A 24,840-nucleotide genomic window follows, 5' to 3' on the forward strand; every position below is an offset into this window, starting at 1 on the left:
AGTTTTGAAGTAATTGATAATGAGAATTCGTTGCACACGGAATGAATATCATGACAGCCGACTGTTCATCAAAACACACTGTCACTCTTGGCACTATAACTCAACTTCTAATGAAACAGATGTCATAAACAGTTGACACAACACTTATGAAGGTTCACGCTTTCGACAACAAAAAGATACAACAGTTGGCACCACTAGTTTCTTCTATTTTCGAAAAGTTCGGTTTCTTTTTGGGCACAGAGGGTGTAGATAATGAATAATAGAGGTGGATCAGGTACATCCTTGTCTGACACCAGATTTAACATTAAACCATCTTCCTGTATTTCCTTCAATTCTAACTGCTGACTTACTACTCAAATAAAGATAAGTATATAAATAAGTATAAATAACTATTGCTTGATATCATGATCTACTGACACCACACATGTAGCATTTTGAATAACTTCTCTCTTGGCAACTTGTCATATGCTTTTTCCATATCTACAAAACTTAAATACAGATCTTTGTTATATTCCTATGACTTCTCAACTATTTGTCATAAAGTGAAAATCTGATCTTTACAGCCTCTATTTGGCCTGAATCCAGCTTGTTCTTTACCAAGTTTCTCTTCCACGATCCTTCTCAACCATTTCTAAAGTATACTGGCATAAATCTTACCAGGAACACTCAGTAGAGAAATACTTCTGTAATTCTCACATTCAGTGTTATTTCCCTTTTTATATATGGGTACTAAGAGTATTACAGTCACTGTATTGGCATTACAGTCATAAGTCTCAACTCTAACTGGATTCAAGACATTTGATATCATTAGTAGCATGCCCCCCCCCCTCTCCTGTCCTGTCATCATCATCCTGCCATAACAGCTTTACTAATTCTGTTGTCTATTTCATTCTTTAATTTGTCACTTCACAAAAAATTGTGCCTAAAATGGCTGACATGTTTTTCTTGTTCTATAGGTTCACCAGTCAGGATACAATTGATGTTTTCAATGTTTCTCCCCATTTTTATTGCTGATTTTCATATCAAAGTTATTACAACTTTTTTCAATTAAGTCAAGGAATCTTGCAGACTTGTACCGGATTTATGTAGAAGTATTATAGAATGTTAGCAAGTTGTTAAACACGACCTTCCCTTATTAAACTCGTGTTATTCATTGCAAAGTAAAGATTCTCTGTCATCTCATTTCTGAATGTGAGCTCTAACCAACCAACACCTTTTAGCAAAATGGCTGCTCATTAGTTGAACAGTCACTTCTGCATTAGTTACCTGCATACCTTCTGCATTCAGTAGAGTTATTCTTTAAAATTCATTCTTTCTTTTACTTGCATCATAACGATAGAATTCTTTTACATTGTCTTCAACTTGCAAAGCCGGTTTCTTTTCATACCCGGACTATTTCGGACTTAAATTGGATTTTTGAGGGACGAAAAACCCAAGTTTTCGGGTGGAAATACCCTCTACCACCATATGAGCCCGGCTAACTCACCTTTAGTTGAAAGAAACCAAATAAAAGTTCCTCACATCATTGATGGGAATTGAACCAGGTCTTTCCAACCAAAGGGTTTATACCGACTGAGATATGGAGGCTCCATACTTGGACTTACCTTTCCGTACAACATTTGTGATTCTCTGGCCTTCTGCTCATAATTACCATGACTGACATCATCCTTATGCATATGATATTCTTTCCACATCAGTTTTTCTTACGAATCTCTTGCTTAATTAGATTACACATCCATTTCCCTCCTACTCAATTTATTCTTCGAACTCTAGGGACACGTTCTGATATTGCATCATTTAAATATTTGTTAAACACTTCCCATTCAATAACTGATGCCATGGCACTGAATCCAGCATATCCCTCAGGTGGTCATAATTTCCTGCTTTGTAGTTCAGGTAACCTTTTCTAAATGGAACATTCATAAACTTAGCCACTTCCCAAGTGAATACTGCATGATCACTGTCACCAACTGGAGGCAGAATCATTACATCTTTAACTGAAATTCTCTCTGACACTATAATCAGATCTAACACTCTTATACCTTGAGTTCCTTCTTTCTGTCACATGTTACTTGAGGAAGTTGTCTCGTAAAAGCTCAATAAATTCAGTTTCATTCTTCTTGTGCAGTTTCATAGCTATCCAATCAGATTAAAGTCCCCATTAAAATTACTCTTATCGCACCCATCATATTTATTTGTTGATGCATTTCTTTTTTACTATGTATTTAATCTTGTTAGACTTCACCTCACCCCCAGATGGCTTCAAAACTCACTGCCACATGATCAACTCTAACTGGATTTAAGACATTTGATATCATTAGTAGCATGCCCTTCCCTCTCCTGTCCTGTCTATCCTCCCTAAAAATTCTATAATCTTTGCACTTGATACCACTTATGTCTGCTTCTGATAGCCAAGCACTAATGCCTACAACATGAGGTCCCAATATATTAACTAAGGGGCAACGAACTGTACTCATTTGTTTCTGATACTCCAAGCATTCACATACAGATATAATAAATTACCTGCATGCTCTTTTGCATACACTAATCTGTGGTTTGCATGACACAGTTCAACAACACGCAGATCTCTGTTCCTTACTCATGCAGATTGTTACACATTCTTGATAGGTTTCAACTGGATGTACACAGAATCGCTCTCTCTTCATAATCATTTCCATAATAATAACCATTCCCTTAATTAAAACTGTTACTTAACATTGTTTCTCTAACAATGTTAAGTAACAAACTCCCTCAAACTCACTCCACACTTCCAAAAACTTGCATCCATTCCTTCTACGCATCGAATCATTTTCCATCACAGCCCTTCTTCTTAATTCATTTTTATCATATCGAGGCAATATACTTACTATTTTCACTTTCTCACTCTTCAGTTAATTAACACTGTTAATTAAATATAAAGAGCTAATAAGCTTCATTTCGGCAATGAAAACATTACTTAAAATAAGGGGATATTAAATCCCACATAGTTTTAAAACTGAATATAATGTTTTCATTGCTGAAATGAAGCTTATTAGCTCTTTATATTTAAGTAACTTAATGGTTGCACCTGTTTGGATAACTCGTTCGCAGAGTATATAAGTTCTTTTCGCTATACACTTTGGTATTATATTAGGTCTAGCTACTCACTGATGAAGCCTCAAAAAAGGCTGAAACCGGTCTGGGTAGTGACCTCCCTCCATAATGTAATAACAGCATACATTTCCTAAGAAATGTGTTTTTACATTATGGAAAATACCTAAGAATAGCGATCTGAATTTCTCCACCTTTGCAACGAGCTGCCCAGTATTGTACTACGTACTAGGATCACTTGCATTTGCTAACGCTAGTGTCGCCGATACTTTATAGTTTACTATATTCGGCAAGAAACTCTCTGATTCCAATCTTTGAGTTTCTTATTTGGTTTTAAAACTATGTGGGATTTAATATCCCCTTATTTTAAGTAACGCTGTTAATGTTTATGTTGGAACATGGTATTAGTAATAACTATGCCATGTCCTGAATAGAAATCAAGCAGGCACTTACCATTATTATTAGCTTTGTTGTTTTCTCAAACTTTTCCCAAAATATTTCTATATATCTGATAATCATTTCCTATTCTGCTATTTAGATCTGCAACAAGAACCAACTTTTCCTTTTTCATTGTACCAGTGCCAATGTTTCAAAAAATAAATTCCTCTGTTTTTTCCTTAGTAGAACTTCATATTTATTTATATTTTATAATTATTCTATTTCTTCTTTTTCTTATTATTTATTTCTTTTTTTTTTCTATTTTGTTAGTACTTCTATATCAGAAACTACTAAATAATGATGTCAAAAGAGTTTATTTCCTATAAATAAAGATCTCTTTTGTATAGGTGCCTATTTTATGATGAGTATTTATATAGGCAATTATACATCTTGTTTCTCTATTCCAAGAATATTTATTTATATTTTTTATTTGGAAGATATTAGTTATTTATAAATTATTGAAAATTTAAATATCTAATAGTTCTTGACCATGATTATTTATGCAAATTTCTCCATATTTATACATGACATTGAATATTTCGAACTGTATCATTTAGGTTTCCTGCTATCAGTATGTAGCCATTCTTATTGCATTATTTTATTATTATTATTATGTGGCATCTCCATTGAGTTAAAAGATTCATTGCTGCTGACCATACTAACCTTTAAAAAAAAACAATATTTATTATATCTCTACTTTAACTCATTCACTGTCAGGGGACTTGCAATTACTTCTGGCAGTCCATTCCAATCACTCGCCACTCTCCAAGCAAAAAATCTAGTCTGTACACCATTACTAACCACACTCTTACATAACTTCTAGGGGTGACCCTTAGAAATTGATACAAGGTTTGCTCATGTAGTAGTTTCACTTGGCTACTTGTATGTAGAAGCTAATGACTTCACATCAATTGCTTTAGTATCCCATAATGCAGTGCATACATCCTTTTGGATGCTATGGAGAGAGAGAGAGGGGGGGCCACCTACCCAGACTGATTTTGACCTTTATTGAGGTCTCAACAGAGGGAGCCAAACCCATTGATCAGACCACTCTTGCACAAACTTTGTTTGCTTACACTTGGCTTAAACCAAGAATATAATATCTAGGCATCTTTAATTTATATTATAACCAAGTGAAAAATCTTTTAACATCTATCTCTGATCCTGATTATTTTAATAATAAGGTGATACATCTTTTCACTAGTTGTATATGTTAAATATATGATGTATGTATTACTTCAACCTTGGTATCTTCTCTGGGTCTAGCCTCCACTGATGAGACCTCAAAAAAAAGGTCGAAACTGGTCTCAGTATAATTATACATTCCCTTCCCATGATGCATTATGGAAAGGAAATGCATAATTATAGTAGAATACATGTTGGTTGTACTATAAATTTCGAAAGTGTGTGCGCACACACACATTACATTATGAGATACTAAGACAATTGATGTGAAGTCATTAGGTTCTATATACAAGTAACTCAGTCTGAAAGATACTTCACGTCAAACTTTGCTTGCTTACACTTGGATAAAGGATTAAACCAAGAGTTTAATTTCTTGGCATCTTTAATGTATAGTATAACCAAATGAACAAAATGGCTAGAAATACAGCAAGAGGACTCAAGCTATCACCTGACAGATGAGAAAGAAGAAGAAGATGTATTGCACTGTATAATGTCCAGTTTATTCCATATAATTTTAGCATTTGGATATACTTGGTACATATTCATATACTTTTCCAGATCTGCAAAACATAATTACAGATCCTTATATTCCCATGATTTTTCAACAATTTGCCATGAGATATAACTTATCCTGATAATCCTTATTTTACCTGGAATCAGCTTGTTTTCATCCAAGTTTCTCTTCGACAATTTTTTTTAGCCTCTTAACAAGCATGCTTCCATAAAGAACACTTTATAGGGAAGTTCTCACATTTATTTTAATTTATTTTTTTAATTTAGTTTATTTAATTTTAATTTAATTTATTTTAATTTCTGATGGGAGCTACGAGAGTTCTACTCCAATCATCTGGAATTAGTCCTGACTATTCCTGAGAATTATGCATGATAGCTATTGCAGAATTTTTACTTCCATAGATGAGCATTTCTAGTCAATTATCTTCTCCATCTGCTTTTCCATAACATTTCAGAAACCTGAAATGTTGTGGAAAGGCAGATGCTCCGTCAAATATTGATATATTTCACCTGACTACATACCAGCTGAATAGTCTATGCCATTCTGTCACCTCTTGTTTTATTTAGCAATCTTTCAAGGTAATTACTTTAGATTTCAAGAGTGTCATCTTCAGTTTTTAAATCACATTTTACATGCACCCACTCTCAAACATTTTTCTCTATATTCTTTCAAGGTATCTTCCAAATTATTTGCTAGGAACTTTTGATATTCTTTCTCCTTTTCCTCAATTCCTAAATGTCTGATCACCATGGAGTTCTGATTTTTCCATTCTTTCAAAACTTCACCACATTTCAACTTAGCTGAATCAATGTTCCCTGGCTTAGTTCTTGTTTAAATTCTTTTTTTTTTTTTTTCTCTATTAATATTTGTATAATTGAGTTCATGATTCATCTCTAAAAGCTGCTTAATTTTAATTCTTTTTAATACTTTCTTACATATTTTTCATTTTTATATATTTATTTTAATCCTACTTGATTATGTCCAGTTTCATATTCTTGTATCATAAACTAGTAAAAATATCAATATTAAGAATAACATAGTCAATGAGACTTTTCTTTTTTCTTGTATCTTCTCTCTACATTAACGTGTGCATGTGTTGAAACATAGTTCTAGTGATGACTACTCTGTGTCCTGAACAAAAATCCAGCAGATACTTACCAGAATTATTAGTTTTCCCTTTTCTCCAAATTTTTCGAAAACATTTATGTCTCTCCCTGGGATTCATTTCTCATCCTACTTTTTAGATCTCTACAAGAAGCAGCTTTTCCATTTTCTTTATCAGCTGCTCTCTCTAATGAATCAAAGAATTCCACCACTTTTTTTAATTAGATCATTTTGTCGGACCTGGCACAAATGATCATAATTTTCCAATTCTGCATTTTGAAATTTGCCTGAATGAACTCTTCTTGAAACTTCCTGACAACTAAGAAGTTTATCTTCATGTTTGCTGTTAAATGTCTCTACTTCTCCTTTCCCTGATTATGTTGCTTGAATATACATGCTGTCTTAGCAGGATATCATCTGTGTTAGTCTACTTCATCTCAATAACACCAATTTATTTCACTAACAATATCCTTTTTTTTTTTTTTTTTTTTTTTTGCTTTTATTCTGGTTTTCAGCTTTCACTTGCTTACCATGCCTTTGGATAAACCTTGCATAGAATTAAATGGTGGTGGTGGTGGTGGTGGGGTTTATTATGTTTCACACAAAAAATGTGGAATTTCTGTGTATCAAAGTTTTTTTGCTTTTTTTTTTTTCACTTTTCATGGTATTTGTTTTTCAACTAATTATGGGATTTAATGTAATAAATAGAGTACATATAAAAAAATAAACAATATGTTTAATCATGCCTATATTTCATTTCAGTTATGGAGACATCATCAGGATTCTCGTGGAAAGGCTTAGACTTTGGTTATACATTTTTACTAAATAGCTTAAGGAAATTACAACGTATATTAGGATATACATTAAAAAAATTTTAATACATTTCCAATATTTTGGCGTCACATTGCCATTTTCACAGGAACTTAAAAACAAGATACGTGCACGCAAGCGCAACGAACAGTAAATGAGGACGAAGCAGGAAGCTGTTCTTTCTCCTAAAATTCCTGGTGGTGCCCCCTAGTGGGCAGTGTTAGTATTCTTGGGTGATTGGGCTGAAGGTCTTCTGATGTAGGTTTCCCAAATTTGGGGCAGTCTCATGCAACCAAATTTGTTGTGTTGGTGAAACCGGATGTAGTTCTTATGTTCTGAAATTCTGATATTAGGAAATCAAATCCCTACTAGAATTAAAGAAAAACAAGGAAATAATAATCACCAAAGCAGATAAAGGGAACGGCACAGTATTTCTTAACCAAAAGGATTACACAGGTAAGCTGAATGCTCTATTGTTAGATCGGGCTACTTACCTCCCTATCGAGTACGATCCCACCAACTCACAAATTAGAAAACTCCACAGGCTCCTTAAGAAGGTCACTTCTTGGCCTGTACAAGTCACTAACAAATTTAAACCATTTAACTTCATACCCCCCCCCCCCCCCCGCTATATTTATGGACTCCCAAAAATACATAAGGAAAATGTGCTATTACGTCCCATAGTGGATGGCATTGATTCCCCCACATACAAACTAGCTAAACATTTGACCAAAGCTCTCACACACTATACTGGCAACACACCTTCACACATAAAAAACTCAGCCCACTTCAAAACCAGCATAGAAAACCTTACACTCAAACGCATTGATGCAATGGTCAGTTTTGATTTCTCCTCCTTATTTGCAAATGTCCCACTTAAAGAATCCTTGGAGCTAATCCAAGCTAAATTTTCTACCGATATCACAGCTCTCTTTCAGTTCACAATGAACTCAGACTATTTTGTTTGGCAAGGAAAATTCTACAAACAAATAGAGGGGACAGCCATGGGTTCTCCACTCTCCCCACCCTTGGCCAACTTTTTTATGGAGACTTTTGAAGAGAAAGCCTTAAACTATGTCCCACAAAAACCAACCATATGGGTTCTCTATGTTGATGATATGTTCGCTATTTGGCCACATGTCCGATGCACTCCTCTCCTTCCTAACACACTTAAACAACCAATAACCCAGAATCAAATTCACCCTGGAAGAAGAAAAAAAACAACTGCCTTCCTTTCTTAGACACACTAGTCACCCGCCAGCCTGATGGAACCTTGGTTTTCTCAGTCTATAGAAAACCCACCCATACAGGCAGATGCATTCACCAACAATCCCACCACTCCTCCTTGCAACAATATGGAGTCATTAAGACACTACACAAGAGGGCTAAACTTATCTGTTCAAATGACAATGCCCTAACCACAGAACTAAACCACATTCTCAACACTTTCTCAGCCAATGGCTACCCCCCCTCTCCAAAAAAAAAAAAATCCAAAAAATATTGAAACCAATAAACCACAACTCCCCTGTCACAACAAGGACTACTCTAAACCCATCACCATACCCTATATCTGTGGCACCTCAGAAAAAATTACAAAAATCCTAACAAAACATGACTTAACTTCTTGTTACAGATCATACGAAAAATTGGCATCCCTTATCCACTGTACTAAAGACCAACCTCCCCTCCTAGACATACCTGGTGTTTACCAGGTCCCTTGCAGCTGTAAGCTTTCCTACTTTGGCCAAACAGGCAGGACAGCTAATTTCAGAACACAAGGACTACATCCAGTTTCACCAACACATCTACTCTGGTCTTGCAGACCATGCGTTGGATACCCGCCACACAATACGGTGGAAAAAAGCCACGATAATACCGTTGTAAAATTCAAATACGAAAGGCTTTTCATGGAATCAGCCTTAGCCCTAAGAAACAATCCAAACCTCAACAAATTTGGTTGGATGAGACTGCCCGAAATTTGGGAAACCTACATCAGAAGACCTTTTTAGCCCAATCGCCCAAGAATACCAACATTGCCCGCTAGGGGACACCATCAGGACTTTTAGGAGAAAGAATAGCTTCCTGCTTCGTCCTCATTTACTGTTTGTTGTGCTTGCATGCACGTGTCTTGTTTTAAGTTCCTGTGAAAATGGCAACGTGATGTCGAATTATTGGAAATGTATTAAAATTTATTTTAATGTATATGCTAGTATACGTTGTAATTTCCTTAAGCTGTTTAGTAAAAAAGACATCATCAGGGAAATAATATTAAAATTGCAAAAACACACAAATTGCACAAACAATAAGTGGAAATGATTAAACTGAAAGCCTAAAGTCCTATGAGTGGTAAAGCACTCTGTATGAGTACTGTTAGCTAGTTTTAGCTGTGTTGGGTGGGAGGCCTAAGGATTAAGGTTTTCCAAATCTTTAGATATAGCCATGGACTTTGCTCCTCTAGTCGATTATTATATGGAGCATTTTGAAAAACATTCTCTTGATATAGTTCGTCCACCGTTTGTAGGTCCCTGCTTCACGTCTTTCCAGGAATAGTCGATTCATGCTGAAAGGGAGAAAGAAATGATGGACATCCGAATTGGTCGCCAACATGCGAAATCACGTGCTTTATAGGTAAAATTTTCCAACTGTTATACAAGCAACATAGTTAACTACAATAATCATAAAAGAGAAGTTAATTTTCTGACCGGTAATAATAAACAACTCATCCCACAATACAGACTGATTACCCTATTATCAGAATGGATTCTCCTTTTTCTGAGATGCGCAGAAGTGTCGAAGGATCTCTAATCGGTGGGCGAACTATAATACTGCTGTTCTCAAACCTTCTATCTGGCTATGATACATTGATGATATATTTTCAATTTCGCCTCATGGCTAACATATTAGAATTTTTCCTCCTCCATCTCAACAATCAGCACTACAGAATACAGTTCACTATTGAAAAAGGAAATAACAGCTTGTCTTTTTTAGATACTCTAATCACATGTATACTCAATGCATCCTTTCTTTGGAAATTTACAGAAATCCCACACACACACACACACACACGCACGCACAGGTATATAAAACTTTTCCATCATCCCCCTTCTCAACAATATGTTGTCATCAAAACACTTGTTAATAGATCCTCCAATTTCTGTTCTACCAAGACTGATCTTACTGCTGATCTCTTTTATTTCCCAGCCAAAAAGATCAATAAATTATTTATTCCTCCCATTTTCTCGCATCCCTCTCAACATGCTGACTATAGTAATGCTCTCATTATTCTTTATATCTGTGATACCTCAAAAAAAAAAAAAAAATAGCCAAAACTCGAAAAAAGTGCAACTCTGCACAACATTCAAACCTTATCTAAAGCTGGCTACCCTTATCTGATCTCCCAAGGACCCTCTGCCTTCTCTGTCAGTTCCAGGTGTTTACCAAGTTCCTGGTTCCTGCAGCTTATCTTATTATGGTAAAAATGGGAGATCTTAGCAGACTGTCATTTTTACCCTAAAGACCTGTCTAGAAGAACATAAAGAACACATCTGTTGTATGAGTATGGTCAGTCAGGGCTATCTGACCATGCCTTTGATATTCAGCACCCCAGAATACACAGAATCAAATATGCAATGCCTTGCACAGAATCAAATGGGGGAGAAAGATTATTATGTCACCACAAAAAATACAAAATTGAAAGATCTTTTTAGAATAAGCAGCAGAATTTAAAAAAAACAACCTGAACTTAATAAATGTTGTATTAAACTTCCTAAAATTTGGGGAACATTAATTCTTAGGCCTGCCACCCAACATAGCTAAGGCTAGTTAACAGCACCCATAGAGAGTACCCCTCATGAGATGAAATGTAGGAGTGAATAAACATGTTGTTTATATATATTTGCTGTATTTATTCCATTGAACTCCATAATGAGTTCAAACCAGCATATAAGTCTAAATAGTCAATTATTTTCGACTGAATTGAATTGCTTGTATATATTGTATTTAAGCTTTTTGTAGTATTATAAAGAAAGATTTATTGTTACTCTATCAAAGAATAGATTATTTAGCCAGCAGAATCATGGTGATGCTTAATAGAGAAAACAGACATCTAAAGATAATAATTAACTAACTAAATTTATTTAGCTGTTGAGATTATTAAGTCAAAGAATAATATGAGCACATAAACACAAGAAAGATATTTAATTAACCAAATATTTCGGTCTGGAAATAGCAGACCATCTTCAGTGGCACTACAAGAACAGTTTTAAAAAAAATACAAGGTGGAATACTAACAATAGATCATTTAAAAATAGAACAAGCGCGTGATGTTATATCACTAAGTATTAAAGGGAATATTTTTAAGCAGAGACATGATTGAAATAAAGATATTAATTAATAATATTAAATAACATAAAATTAATATGAATTAATGAGTTATCCTGATTAGACTTTCCCAGATTTTTGATATAGATATAGTCATTCCGATTCAGGTTAGGACGATGGAGTAAGGCCTCTATGCTTTCTTTGAATAAACTTCCTTTAATACAAAGAAGTTTAATTATTAAGTCAATAATTTTCATGGGCAAATGAAACATACTAAGCACCTGTGTGCAAGGATACCAGAAGTGAGGTGAACATAGACTGTTAAACGGGGACTCCTACAGTCCAAATTTGCAACCTCTATGTGTGCAGTGATGGACTTTTGCTGTAGGTCTCAAAATGATTTTTTGAGATTCAAAATAATTCTTCCAGATTTTTGGTAATGTGATGCAGCTGAATTTGTTTAGGTTTGGAGAATGTTATGCCACTGTGACAGATTCCAGAAATAGTTTCTCCATGATTTTATCTACTTCTGTATAAAATACAGGTTCTCACCCATCCCCATTTTGGATCCATGGTCTGCTGCTCAGAATAGCTGTAGGGCAGATGATGACATTTTGTTCTTCTAGACATATTAGCTATTCTTCCAGTTTGTTCCAACTATGTAAGTGTGCAAGAGCATGAAAGACTGTAGGCACCAGAATGATCTAGGTAATGGAGACAATCTTTTGGTAAGTGTTTATGGATACCTAATTTTTGTTATGGCCTCAAGAAAGCCTCTATGTTATACTAGTTAAGAATGCATAAAATTTTTTCTGAAGTGCTCTGGATATAGGGAATAGTAATGGATTTTAGTAGGAGGTGGCTTGGGTTTAGAGATTGACAGAGAGCTATAAACGTGTTCTGAATGTGATTGAATTCAGTGGAGAGGCTAGTGGTCTGAGCAAACACTACTCCTGGGAGGAGTGGTAATCTGACAGTTGATGGATGTACCTTCCAATGTGGGTATGGTTTCTGTTGACTGAAAAGGATATGGATCAGTTGAGTAGCCCGTTAACTACTGTCAATGAAGGACAGAGAGTTCTTGTTTTCCTTTTCAATGATCGATGAGTGCAGTGGATCCTTACAAATTGGCTGTTCAGGTGCACTAAAAACATTATGGACTTCCCCACCATGTAGCCAAATGGAGAGCACATCTGCAGTGTAGCCTATCCATGTTGTAGGTTTGAGAGGTGTGTAGTTTAAGACTGTATTTTCAAAATGTTCTATGGAAATATTGACAAAGAGAAAGGGGGAGGGTGGCTGACAGCTGTTCCTTTAATCTGTGTATAGTTTTTTTCCCTGCCAAGTAAAATATCCAGAGTTCATGGTATAAGTGAATTAGGGGAAGAATTCACTAAACAAGATGCCATCAACACCAGACATAGAGTTCAGTGGAACAAGACAAAAGTCATTCATTAAAGTTGGTTCCTAATGGAACGGCTTTACAAAGAAACGTGAAACGTTACTTCACTACCCTAACCTAAACAGATCCAATGGTCTATGTCTTTCCCCCTTGTGGGAGATACTACTCTATAAATCAGCAAATCTTTCCTAACTTGTAATTGTACACACACACACACACACACACACACACACACACACACATATATATATTGAAGGAAAAAAAAGAATTTTTTTTTTTTTTTTTTTAAATAAATTTAGGAAATTTAACCTTAGCTACTTAGGTGGTGCTTTGTGAATGTAACAGTTATTGTTTAATTAGCCTTTGTACCTGTACTGATGATGCCTGTGATACTCAGGTGAAAATTCTACGAATAAAAAATAATTTACATGAGTTAATTCCGTTATTATAATAGTAAGTAATTAAACAAGATCTATAGACAAGTTGAAGGCACTGCCATGGGTGGTCCTCTGTCTCCACCTTTGACAAACTATTTTTTGAATCATCTGGAAGATTCCATGTTCTCATGCGTTCATCCCCAACCCTCTCATTGGTTTTGTTATGTTAATGATGTTTTTGCTGTTTGGCCTCATTCTGAAATAGTAAGTTCCCTACAACAGATCAACCTTCATCCATGCATTCAATTCACCATGGAAAAAGAAAATGCTGGTGGTTTACCATTCTTGGACATCCTTCTTAAGCTCACAGCCTCTGGTAATTCATTGATCAGTGTTTATCTAAAACCTGCCTTTACTGGCAGATACATTCATCAAAATTCCCTCATCATACATCTCAAAAAACTGTGTTTAACTAATAGTTTTTAATTAATTTTTAATTAATAGAGCACATAATGTGTGATCCTCTCGCTCAAGCTTACAACAAGAACTTCTCACTTTCAAAACTTTAATGGAATTTAATGGTTACAATCCTAATCAAATCCAGCAGATAATTGACTCCTATGTTCCAACACCTCAGGATTCTTCAACAGACTGCAGGTTTCCAATTCCTTATATTTCTGGTATCTCTGAACCAATTGGTAGAATTTTGAAGAAGTATCTAATTATTCCCACATATTTTCCTATCAACAAAATTTCTCATCTGTTGCCATCTACCAAAGACAAACTATCACCTCTATCATTAGCTGGCATTTACCAGATACCTTGTGAATATAATCTTGACATACTTGGGAAGACAGGCCATTCTGTGGAAAAAAAAATTAATGAATATCAATATTATATTGAATACATGAAACGTCAAAAGTTTGGTCTGGCACAACATAGTATTGACACTAAACACATTACCCAGTGGGGTAAAGCTAGTCTTCTCCATAGAAGCAGTTTTAAATATGAACGTCTTTTCAAAGAAAGTTGCAAAGACCTTTTACATTGGCCAAATCTGAATCAGAATGATTGCCTTCCCCCCCCCCCCCCCAAGTGTGGGAGATTTTTATTTTATGTAACCATCAAAAACAGTTTTTAATAATGATATTTATTAATATTAATTTCTAGCACATGGCAACAGTCTTTAATTGGTAAACCACTGATTGTTGTATGTATACTCGGGTCTATTTTTATGCGGATTTGAAGTTATGCGGTATAGTAAGCATACAGATACGAGACCATTCGACACTTCTGCACATGTCAACAGAAGGAGAATCCATTCCGATAATAGGGTAATCCAGCTTTTCCCAAACTTTTCCTACAACGGAACACTTCACAAATCCTGAAATTTTCATGGAACACCTTGGTTAGTTTATAATGTATTAATTAATAATTGTTAATTTAGCAGATTTTTTATTAATAATTGATCATTAATTATTAATTAATTAAACATTAATTAAAGATAAACATCATTAAATTAATTTGTGCTGATTTTCATTGGCATATCCCATTCTGATCACCAAAAATTTATGATATTATAAGTACTTACCAGTGAATGCAGACTTTTTCTCCTGTGTGCTGATAGTTTTCCCTTCTTTTGTACATCCTGGAGATTGCTTTGTAGGCTGCAGGTGGATGAATCACTATCTGTTGTGTCACAAACACCTTCAATGAGAAATTTCTTAACACCAAAATTAAACAAAGTCCCTTGTCTCTTATTCATATTAAAATTTAAATCTGTAGGCCTATCACTTTTAAAAAAATCGCGGCACTACGGTTTCGAAACAAGCACTTTCACCCTACAATACAAACTTGTGAAGAAAGTATTCAGTATTACTAGATATGAGAACCGGATACAGACTACCTTGATCTTCAATTTCAGTGGAAAATTTTCTTTATACTTCCTTGCTTGATTGGTCACTAACATTTGCAACACAGATGTTATTTCGTTCAGTTTTGAGAATAGAGGATACACCACACATTGTTGTAATCGGCTTGCAGGCAATTTTTATGACCGGTCATAAACAGCGGTATTCCCTTTCCCGAATATTGAAAGGTTTCAATGTGTGAAACTTAACGATAATTCATGAATGCTTCCTTGTTTAAAAATACATGGCTTGGTCTCTAACATTTGCTACACAGATGTTATTTAGACGTTCTGGGTCTGAGCTTTTTGACATATTCACAAATGTTATTCTCCTCAGAATATTTCCACTATAAAATATTTATTCATGAAAACTACTTAGAAAACTAAAATGACAAATTCCAGTAGAACTTCTCGCGGAACACTTATTTACCTTACATGGAACACAGTTTGGAAAACCCTGGGGTAATCAACCCGTATTGTGAATGATTTGTTTATTATTACACAGCGGAAAATTAACTTCCCTTTTATGATCATTGTAGTTTTTAAAGCGGTAACTATTTTGTTTGTATAACAGTTGGAAAATTTTACCATAAAGCATGTGATTTTGCATGTTGTTGACCAATTCTTTCATTGCTGTTGTACATAATGAACAGTGTGTTGCAGCAGCACATTTTGGCGTGACGTGTAAGCAGTGAATGTTCGTGAAGTTTAATTTTGCACGTGAGTAAGTGTTTGTCTTTTTATTATCGAAAGTCTAAATTTTCCTAATTGTTATTTTAAAGATTTAATTTGGCCCAATGGAGAGAAAGAAGCACCAAAGAAATTGCTTTTCTTTGGAAATGAAAATTTCAATTTTAGATCGCATAGCAAAAGGAGAGGGATCTACGGCGATTGGTAAACATTTCAATTTAGGCAAATCTACTATAAGAGCAATTAAAAAGAATGAAGTTGCATTAAGAAAATCTGTCATTTCTGGCACAAAACTAAGTGCGAAATTATCATCGTACTCAAGAGTTTCTTTATTAGAAAACAGGGAATGAGCGCTCGTAATTTGGATTGAAGAATTAACTTGAAGAATTCCTATAAGTGGTTATTTAATTAAACAAAAAAGCTCTTCGGTTTTATGAACAGATGAAGCAATTGTGAAAAAAAAAAGATGATTAACTTTAGATATCATCGAAGATCCAGAAAACGATAGTGAAGCGGAAGAAAAACCTGTCCCCCTCACTGCAAATATAATTAGAGAAGGTCTTGAACTGTGCAATAAATTGGAAAATCATTTTCTTGTTAATGACACAAATTCTGAACGAGCCTTTAAATTCCAACGTGAGCTGAAGAACTGTATGTCTGGATATCGCAAGCTGTATAAAAAATTAGTGAAATCATCAAGTTTAATTACTGATTACATTGTCAAAAAAAAAATCAGCACAGAACGAGGGTGAAGCTGTTTGTGAAGAACCATTGCCTTTACCATACAGATCTGATGTGCTGACTATCTTTTCTGGTGATGAAAGTGATTTTGTACCAGTTTGCAAACGTTGCCAAATAGCGATGATAATTCTGATGACAAAATGTAAAAAAAAAAAAAAAAAGAATTGTTACTTTTCAATAAAATTAAATGAATAAAGCTTAAAAACAAACTTAGGCATTCTTATTTTCCTGAATTTTCATAAACTTTTTTTATGCGATTTTAGGTTTATTTTAATTCATTGCTTCGGTTTTATGCGGTTTCAGAAAATTATGGAACATATCTCTAATTTTTCAACGTAAGTTAGGCCTTTTATGTATGATTTTTTTATATGCGGTTTTTTTATATTTTTTTATTTGATTTTATATATTTTCAGGACAATATATCTGTATTTTCATTTCATTTAAGTTAATTACTGTGGTTATCATGTAATTTGTTGTTTATAGTCATGCCACAAGTACCTTTAAAGATTAGACTTAAAGAAGAATATTAATCACTACTCAAAAATAAGGCTGACAGGAGATCAGCGTTATCTTTGCGTGATGTGGCAAGGCTATCATTTGTATGAGAATGAGGAGGAAACACCAGTGGACAAAAGTTATACCCAACAGCTTTTACAGGGTGGTACATTTTCTCCATTTAGTCCTGTCAAAGTCGACCTTAACTGGTTAAAGATAGTTTTGCTAGTATTATGAGCTTCTTCAGTGCAGACTGTGAAAGAATGGTTGATTATATATATAATGGTTGATCATGTACAGATGCAGTGGAGTGATCCACTTAATATACTTAATGCATCTGAAATAAAATCAATAATAAAAAGTTAAGAGAAGATAAGATATGTGAAAAAGTAAACTACTGTACATTATTGCAAATTTGTCTGTGAGGTAATTAACACACCCTACATAGGGATATTACCATTGGAATTAAAGTCATACTCTTATTTATATTGTGCTCTGGTATGGTGATGGAATGTTTGCAGAAGATATCAGAATTATGGTGTTCCAGATTTTTGATGATATAATGCAACTGAATTTGTTCAGGTTTGGAGAATGTTGTAGTGTTATGATTGATTCCAGAAACATTCTCTCTGATTTATGCTGCTATATAAGAGGGAGATTTTTTTTTTGTTTTTTCCTCTGGATCCAACAATCTATATCCATGACATGGTCTGCAGCATGGAACAGCTGTAGTGCAAATGAGAAACCATTTCTGTGCTCATCAGAAATCAGTTGTTCTTTCAGTTTGTCTGAAGTATTTAAGTTTCTAAGATAGGAGGAAAGGATACTGTGGACACCAGGATGATCAAGTAAAGTGGGTCTCTAAAACTTATCTATCTGCTTACCTAAGCAAGTAGATAAGGGTAGCTAATTTTTGGTATGGCCTTATGAGGTCTGTATGTTATATCTTTTAAGAATGCATGCAATTTTTTCTGAGCTGCTCCTAGATGTAGAGGATGTCAATGAATATTTTGTGTTCTGGATTTTGCAGAGTAGAGATTAAGTTGGGTTTGGAGGATGGACAGAGAGAGCACTGTTGATTTTGTGAAGAGAAAAGCCATATATGTCAAAGTGACACACCAGTGGCACTATTCAAGAATCACAGAATGAACTGTTTGATATGTTGAAAGCCAAACATTGGACGATTCTCTCACACAGCTCCAGTGCCTCAGTGCAAAAAGAATTTAAAAGTGAACATATTGTAATTAATCAGGCATCTTTTCAGCTCAAGAATGCCAGCATGGTTGCTGAATAGATAGCATACTATCTCTCTAGCCAACAGATTGTGGCTTCAAATACTGCAGTGGGCATGAATGTTTGCAAAAGTCTACTCTGGATGAGTTTCTATAGCTCTTTGAGTTTATAAGGCTTGTCTTAAAAAAAAGCTATCACTACCCTCAGTCTTTGGCATACCTGTGCTGTGATTCCAAGGAAAATACCTAGTCTGCAAATTATAGCAAACATAGAATGAAGTATCTATAGCCCCCCCCCCTCCCCCAATATTAATATTACTAATAATAGACATAGCCAACATTTTAAAATCAATGAAGCCTCTGAAAAGAAATTTATCTTTAGGAATTTAGCACACTTACAAAGCTACAACAAAACCAGAATATCATGATGTGGGATAATGCTATAGCAGTACTTGATCTCTCGGAGTATTATCGAAAAATATCAATATCATAATCACAGACCAATCTACATTCCACCTAATTGACAATGGGCATACCCAAACACACACATACACACACACACAAAAAAAAAAAGTTCTCAAAAAATTATTAGACAAGCATTTTGTGCTCCTGAAACTATCCAAAAACTCAAACCATATAATCCCAAGCCATATGCTGTCCCAAATTTATGGATTGCCAAAAATGCGCAATAGAATACACATTTGCGACTCACTGTGGATAGTATACTGGTTGTCCTATTTATGAAGTGACCAAACATTTATTCAGAAGATTCTCTCTCACTCGCACACATTACAGGACACAATAAAAATGCTGTGGGTTCCAAAATGAAAAATAACATGCATTAAACCAAATAGCTAATCCCAAAATTTAACTCATGTAAACTAGGATCTCAAGAAATATGTGGGAAATAATAAAATTTACTGTGCTATTTATTAGGATATTGATTTTATTTATGATTCTTTCTTCTGACACTACATTTAACTTTATCATTTAAATTTAATTCAACATGAAATTTAACAAAAATTTCATGCAGAATTTTTGATTATAAATTAGCCCTGCATAAATATTAGCAAAGTTTTATAAATGGCTTGTAAAAACTTGATTTGTATTAAGAATAGTATAAGCAGTTAGCAATATGAGAAATTCCTTATTATTGTTTTAATATTTACTTACTCCCTCTCCAATTTCTTAACAGAAATCTCGTCTTCTGTATATTTTTGCTGGCCAAAGGTCAAAAGAATATCTTAGTGACTTTTTTACTTACAGTGTGGATATGGATGAAGTTCAAGTTATTTGCGATGGTTCCCATACAGAGGGTAAATACATCCTATTTTGGTTTTACGTTTAATTTCTTTTATAACCATTATGGTATGAGTTTGACACCATGCTATTATCAGATCTTTCAAAAAGATGTTAATGCAACCTGATTCATTAAAGATGCGGTGGCACTACTTGGATACACCTGCAGTTCTCATGTATTATAAAATGAAAAGTCCACTGGCAAGACCAAAAAGTGATTTTATTTTTCCACGCAGCTCTAATGGTTGGAAATTTCATTAAATCATTACACTAGGGAACTAAGCAATGGAAAACGTATTAATTGGTCATGGTTAGTTTATTCTAAAGAAAAAGATTCTGCATTTTGTTTCTGTTTTAAGTTGTTTTCCAGTATTAAATTTTCACTCACTGCTGACGGATATAACGATCGGAGGCATTTATAACTGTATCTTAATGAACACAAAAAATCTAAAAACTACTTGGAGTCCCATAACAAGTGGATTGAGTTGTCGTCTAGGCTTAAATTAGAACAGACGATTGATTTAATGCAACAAAAATTGTTAAATGCAGAGGCTCAGCACTGGAGGAGCATAATAGAATGCCTAATTGCCATTTTTCAATTTTTAGCTCAACAATGTTTCCCTTTTCAGGGAACATCTGATAAATTGTATGTTCATAATGATGGCAATTTTTTGAAGCTTGTTGAATTAATTGCCAGATTCGATAATGCTATGTCTGAACATTGAGAATATTTCGTGGATCAGCCCAACATTATCTTGGGAAAGACATTCAAAATGAAAATTGAATTTCTCTTCTCTGGGGCCATAAAAAGTTAAATAATTTCTATGCTGCAGAATGCTAAATATTACAGCATAGTTCCAGACTGTACTCCCGACTTAAGTAATATTGAACATTTAACATTAATTGTAAGATTCGTTAAAGTGGATCCAGGTGATATTAATATCCATGAGCACTTTGTTGGTTTCATTCCTGTGGAAGCCACCACAGGCTCAGTTTTAACTGAATGTATTCTTAAAGAATTTTCAGATATGAATATTCCTATCGCAAACATGCGTGGCCAAGGTTACGACAAACATGAATAGGACGACAATGCATTAGGGATTTGAACTCGAGAGCTTTTTTTTTATATATATATATACCTTGCTCTTTTCATTCTCTGAACTTAGTTACCAATGATGCTGTGTCATCTAGTGAAGGGATTTCATTCTTTGAAACAGTTCAGAAATTGTATGTTTTTCTCAGAATCAACATTGCGATGGGGATTCCTTAAAAAACATATTACAACACTAACTCCCAAGCTACTAAGTACCACCCGCTGGGAATCTAGAATCAAAGCTATTCGCCCTTTAAGATATTATATTGACGAATTTTATGATGCTTTGATAGAAAGTGCTGATGACGAGTCAGTGGACAAAATGGCGAGACACGAAGCGAAACTCTTGCCCTTAAGCTCACAGATTTAAAATTTTTATGTTGTTTAGTTATAGGCACTATGTTTTAAATGAAATTAATGTTGCTACTACAACATTATCGGAAAATGTTGAAGCTGATCCTAATTTGAAACCAACGTTTTGTAAGTGCTAGAGTGCATCGGCAGAAAAAATTTGATTATGAAGCAAAAGATGAGCCTATCCCAAAACTAAACTTAAAATTGAGTTTTACTTTCTTATTATTGATGTAGCAACGAGTTCTATCCATGATAGATTTAGCCAATTGGAATACCACAGTTCACATTTTTCGTTTTTATATAATATCCCTAAATCGAAATCTTGGGTGACAAATGAGCTTTTAAACAAATACAAAAATCTAGAAGGTATTCTAACACATCAAAAAATAGACACATTGAATAGAAAATTGCCATTAAGCAATTTGATGAATTGAGAGTAGTTTCCCATTTAGTACCAGAAAATACATCACCAATTGAAGTGCTACGTTATATAGTTGAAAATAACTTTGCTCCTAATGTTGCAGTAGGCCTTAAGAATGTTACTATCATAACAGGTAACAGTTGCAAGCAGCGAGTGTAGTCTTTCAAAACTAAAGCTTATTAAAACTTATTTACGTACTACAATGGCCGAAACCTGATTGCACCCAAGATTTCAATTGAACATGAAATCGGTCAAGACTACACTGGCCTTATTTGTGATTTTGTGAATATGAAAGCAAGAAAAGATTCATTTTAATAAGTAGGTTTACATTTTAACAGTGAAAATGTAAATTATGTTAAGACATCACATGTGTTCTAAAATCTGAAAAAATTATATTTACCACAATTACGTGTTTGTGATTTAGCAGTTCTTCATTCTACATGACATTATGAGTTACTTACATGTAAGTTAATGGTAATACATTATAAAAACAATATTTTTTTAGGTTGTGTTGATGATATTTGTGATATTAATGAATTTTGGAGCAATAAAATTATTGATTTTTCAAATAAATTAACTTTTAATAGTTGCCGCTTTGTTATAATTTAATTGAAATTTACAGCAAGTGCATTTACTCTGCATTTGACGATATACTCGTCTTCGCTTGAATTTAATTACCCATGCAGATACACATTTTCAGAACAAAATTCGACTGTTAAAGGGTTAATTCTCTTTCTTTATGTAAAAAATATAGTTTATGAAGTTTATGATCATTTTTCATTCACTTACGAATTTTCATTAGCTAATGCTACTATTTGGAATTTATGATCAGACATGTTAAAGCCTAGCTTAACATCATGGTTTTTATGATGTCATTAAATGAGTTTTTTTAAGGGGAAGGAGTGGTAAAATATGCTATTGAATCGAGAGGCAAAATTCCTAGGGCCGGCCCTGAATATAGATGGTATAGTATGGTATACAGGTGACAGATGCAGAAGAGATTGCTCGAATAATGAGTGCCCATTTGGCTAAAAGCTGCTGACCTTTTCTATTCAACATTTCTCTGCTGAATACAAAAGGTATATATCTCTTCACTGGATGAAGAAACTCTTACTGAACACTACAAACTCAATAAGAATTCAGCAATAGGGCTGAAGAGATATCAACACTGATGCTAAAAGAGAACTCAGCTGAATTGGCTGTCACTTTTACCAGCTATATAATTTGAGCCTCAGAATAGGGATGATTCCACTGGAATGGGAAAAAAATATGATGATCCCATTGCATAAACAGGGTGGGGGGGGGTCAATATACACATCATACTATTGCAAAGAATGATGTGTGTATTGACCTATAAGTATTTCTGAAGTGGTGGGGAAGATTTTAAAAAAGTAAGAGCTGAGATATATACAGAAATGGGTTGGCAGAAAATCTATACTTGATCCAATGAATAGCATGGGTTTTGAACAGCTTGCTGACATTTTATAATAAATTTACTGTTGAGTTAGACAAGGGAAATGGTTATACTATTATAATTTTGGACTTGAACGCTTTTGACAGAATACACCATGGAAGACTGCTGCATAAATAGGAGGATATCTGTGCTTGCTATGTATCCATGCTAATATTTTATAATCCAAATATTAGCATGGATAATAAGAGAATGGCTGATTGATAGATATCAAAAAGTGGTATGGGGTGGGGTCTCCAAATTGTATGATGACCAGTGGTATACCATAGGGATCAGTCTTTGCATTAATGACATTGGGAAAGATTTGACAGGCAACACGAGGGTGGTCTGAAAAGTTCTTGGCCTAACAATGAAATAATGGATTTATAATTTCAAAATTATTTTTATTTTGCAACATAATCTCCCTTAAGACTAATACATTTATTCTAGCAATGCTCCAGCATTATTATCCATTCCCTGTAGTGGTTCTCAATAAGATCTGCAAAATACCACTCTACAGCTGCAATCACCTCTTGATTCGAAGAAAGATGCTGACCAGCGAGGAAGAGTTTTAGTTTTGGGAAGAGATAAAAGTCAGAGAGAGAGCCAAATCTGGGGAATAGGGTGGATGATTCAAAAATTCATAGTGCAGATCCCTTAATTTTCCCCAATGGGAAAATTAAGGGATCTGCACTATGAATTGCACATTGAATATGCACATTGCCAAAACACCTTTGTGGGCAGGTGCATTGTCCTGATGAAAGATGATTTTTTCTTCTGCCAACTGGGTCTTTTCTCATGAATTTTTTCGTCTAGTCTGGTTAAAAGATTGGAATAATATTCTCCAGTCATTGTTTTACCCTTTTCAAGATAATTAATAAACAGAATGCCTTTAGCATCCCAAAACACCGATGCCATGACCTTTCCTGCTGATGAACTGGCTTCTGTCTACTGTTTTGACTGCTGTTTGGATTCTGGTGTGTAATGGTGAATCCAAGTCTCATCCATAGTAATCAGTTTTATTCTTGTTAAAATGCTCCAAGCACTGTTCAGAGATTTTCATGTGAGTGTGTTTTTGATCTGCTGTGAGCAAACGCGGCACCCATCTTGTGCAGAGCTTTTTCATTTGCAGTTCTTCATGCAAAATATATCCTACATGTTCTTTTAAATGCCTATAGTCTCAGCAATTTCACACACTTTGACTCACTGGTCATACCATACCATATCGTGCACTTAATCGATGATTTCTGGTGTTACACTTTTTGGACATCCTTCATGTGGATCATCTTCAAGGCTGGTATGGCCACATTTAAACTCGGCAGCCCATTTTTTAATTGTCGAAAACGAAGGGGAAGAGTGCCCATAAACTTTCATGCACTTCGAATGAATTTCTTTTGGCGTTAAACCTTCTTTTACAAAGAATTTTATAAACGCACGATACTCAATTTTATCCATTTCAAGGGATACAGACAACACTTTTGCTTCAGACAGCTATATAAAACAAACTACTTGATTGAATGACTTGCAATTTCATTACCAACTTAGAAAAAAAAAATCTTGTCGATAGTGTTGGCATCTATGGTCAAGGCCAAAACTTTTCAGACCACCCTCATACAGCTGTTTGTGATTATGCAAATATAGGTAGGGTAATCAGGAAGTCATGCAGCACTTAAAGAATGAGTTGAATAGCTTGGAATTGTGGATGTGAAAATGGTTGTGAGTTCAATGTTACTAAATGTATGGGTTTCTTGATTTTTCAGTGCATAACCATACATTTACTAACATTGAACTCGCAGCCATTTTCACATCCACAATTCCAGGCAAATTAGCCCAGGAGTTGTGTAATCAAGCCATTATAAAGAGGGATGATAACTTCCTTATCCTCACTTGTCTTTGCATTTCTTAACATTCAATTG

At 34.5% G+C, this 24,840-nt stretch overlaps 1 protein-coding gene across 1 annotated transcript in view; it reads left to right on the plus strand.

Annotated features, from left to right (window-relative positions):
- Positions 1-24,840, plus strand: part of muskelin (muskelin 1) — a 411,065-nt gene that overhangs the window by 214,386 nt on the left and 171,839 nt on the right. The window contains exon 14 of the mRNA XM_090406668.1: positions 19,503-19,623. Within this exon, the coding sequence (XP_090262794.1) occupies positions 19,503-19,623 (121 nt within the window). The remainder of the gene's footprint in view (positions 1-19,502; positions 19,624-24,840) is intronic.

This window comes from Typopeltis vanoorti, chromosome 16 (assembly GCF_054136105.1).
Source record: "Typopeltis vanoorti isolate ZY-2024b chromosome 16, IOZ_Tvanoo_1.0, whole genome shotgun sequence".
Taxonomy (NCBI): domain Eukaryota; kingdom Metazoa; phylum Arthropoda; class Arachnida; order Uropygi; family Thelyphonidae; genus Typopeltis; species Typopeltis vanoorti.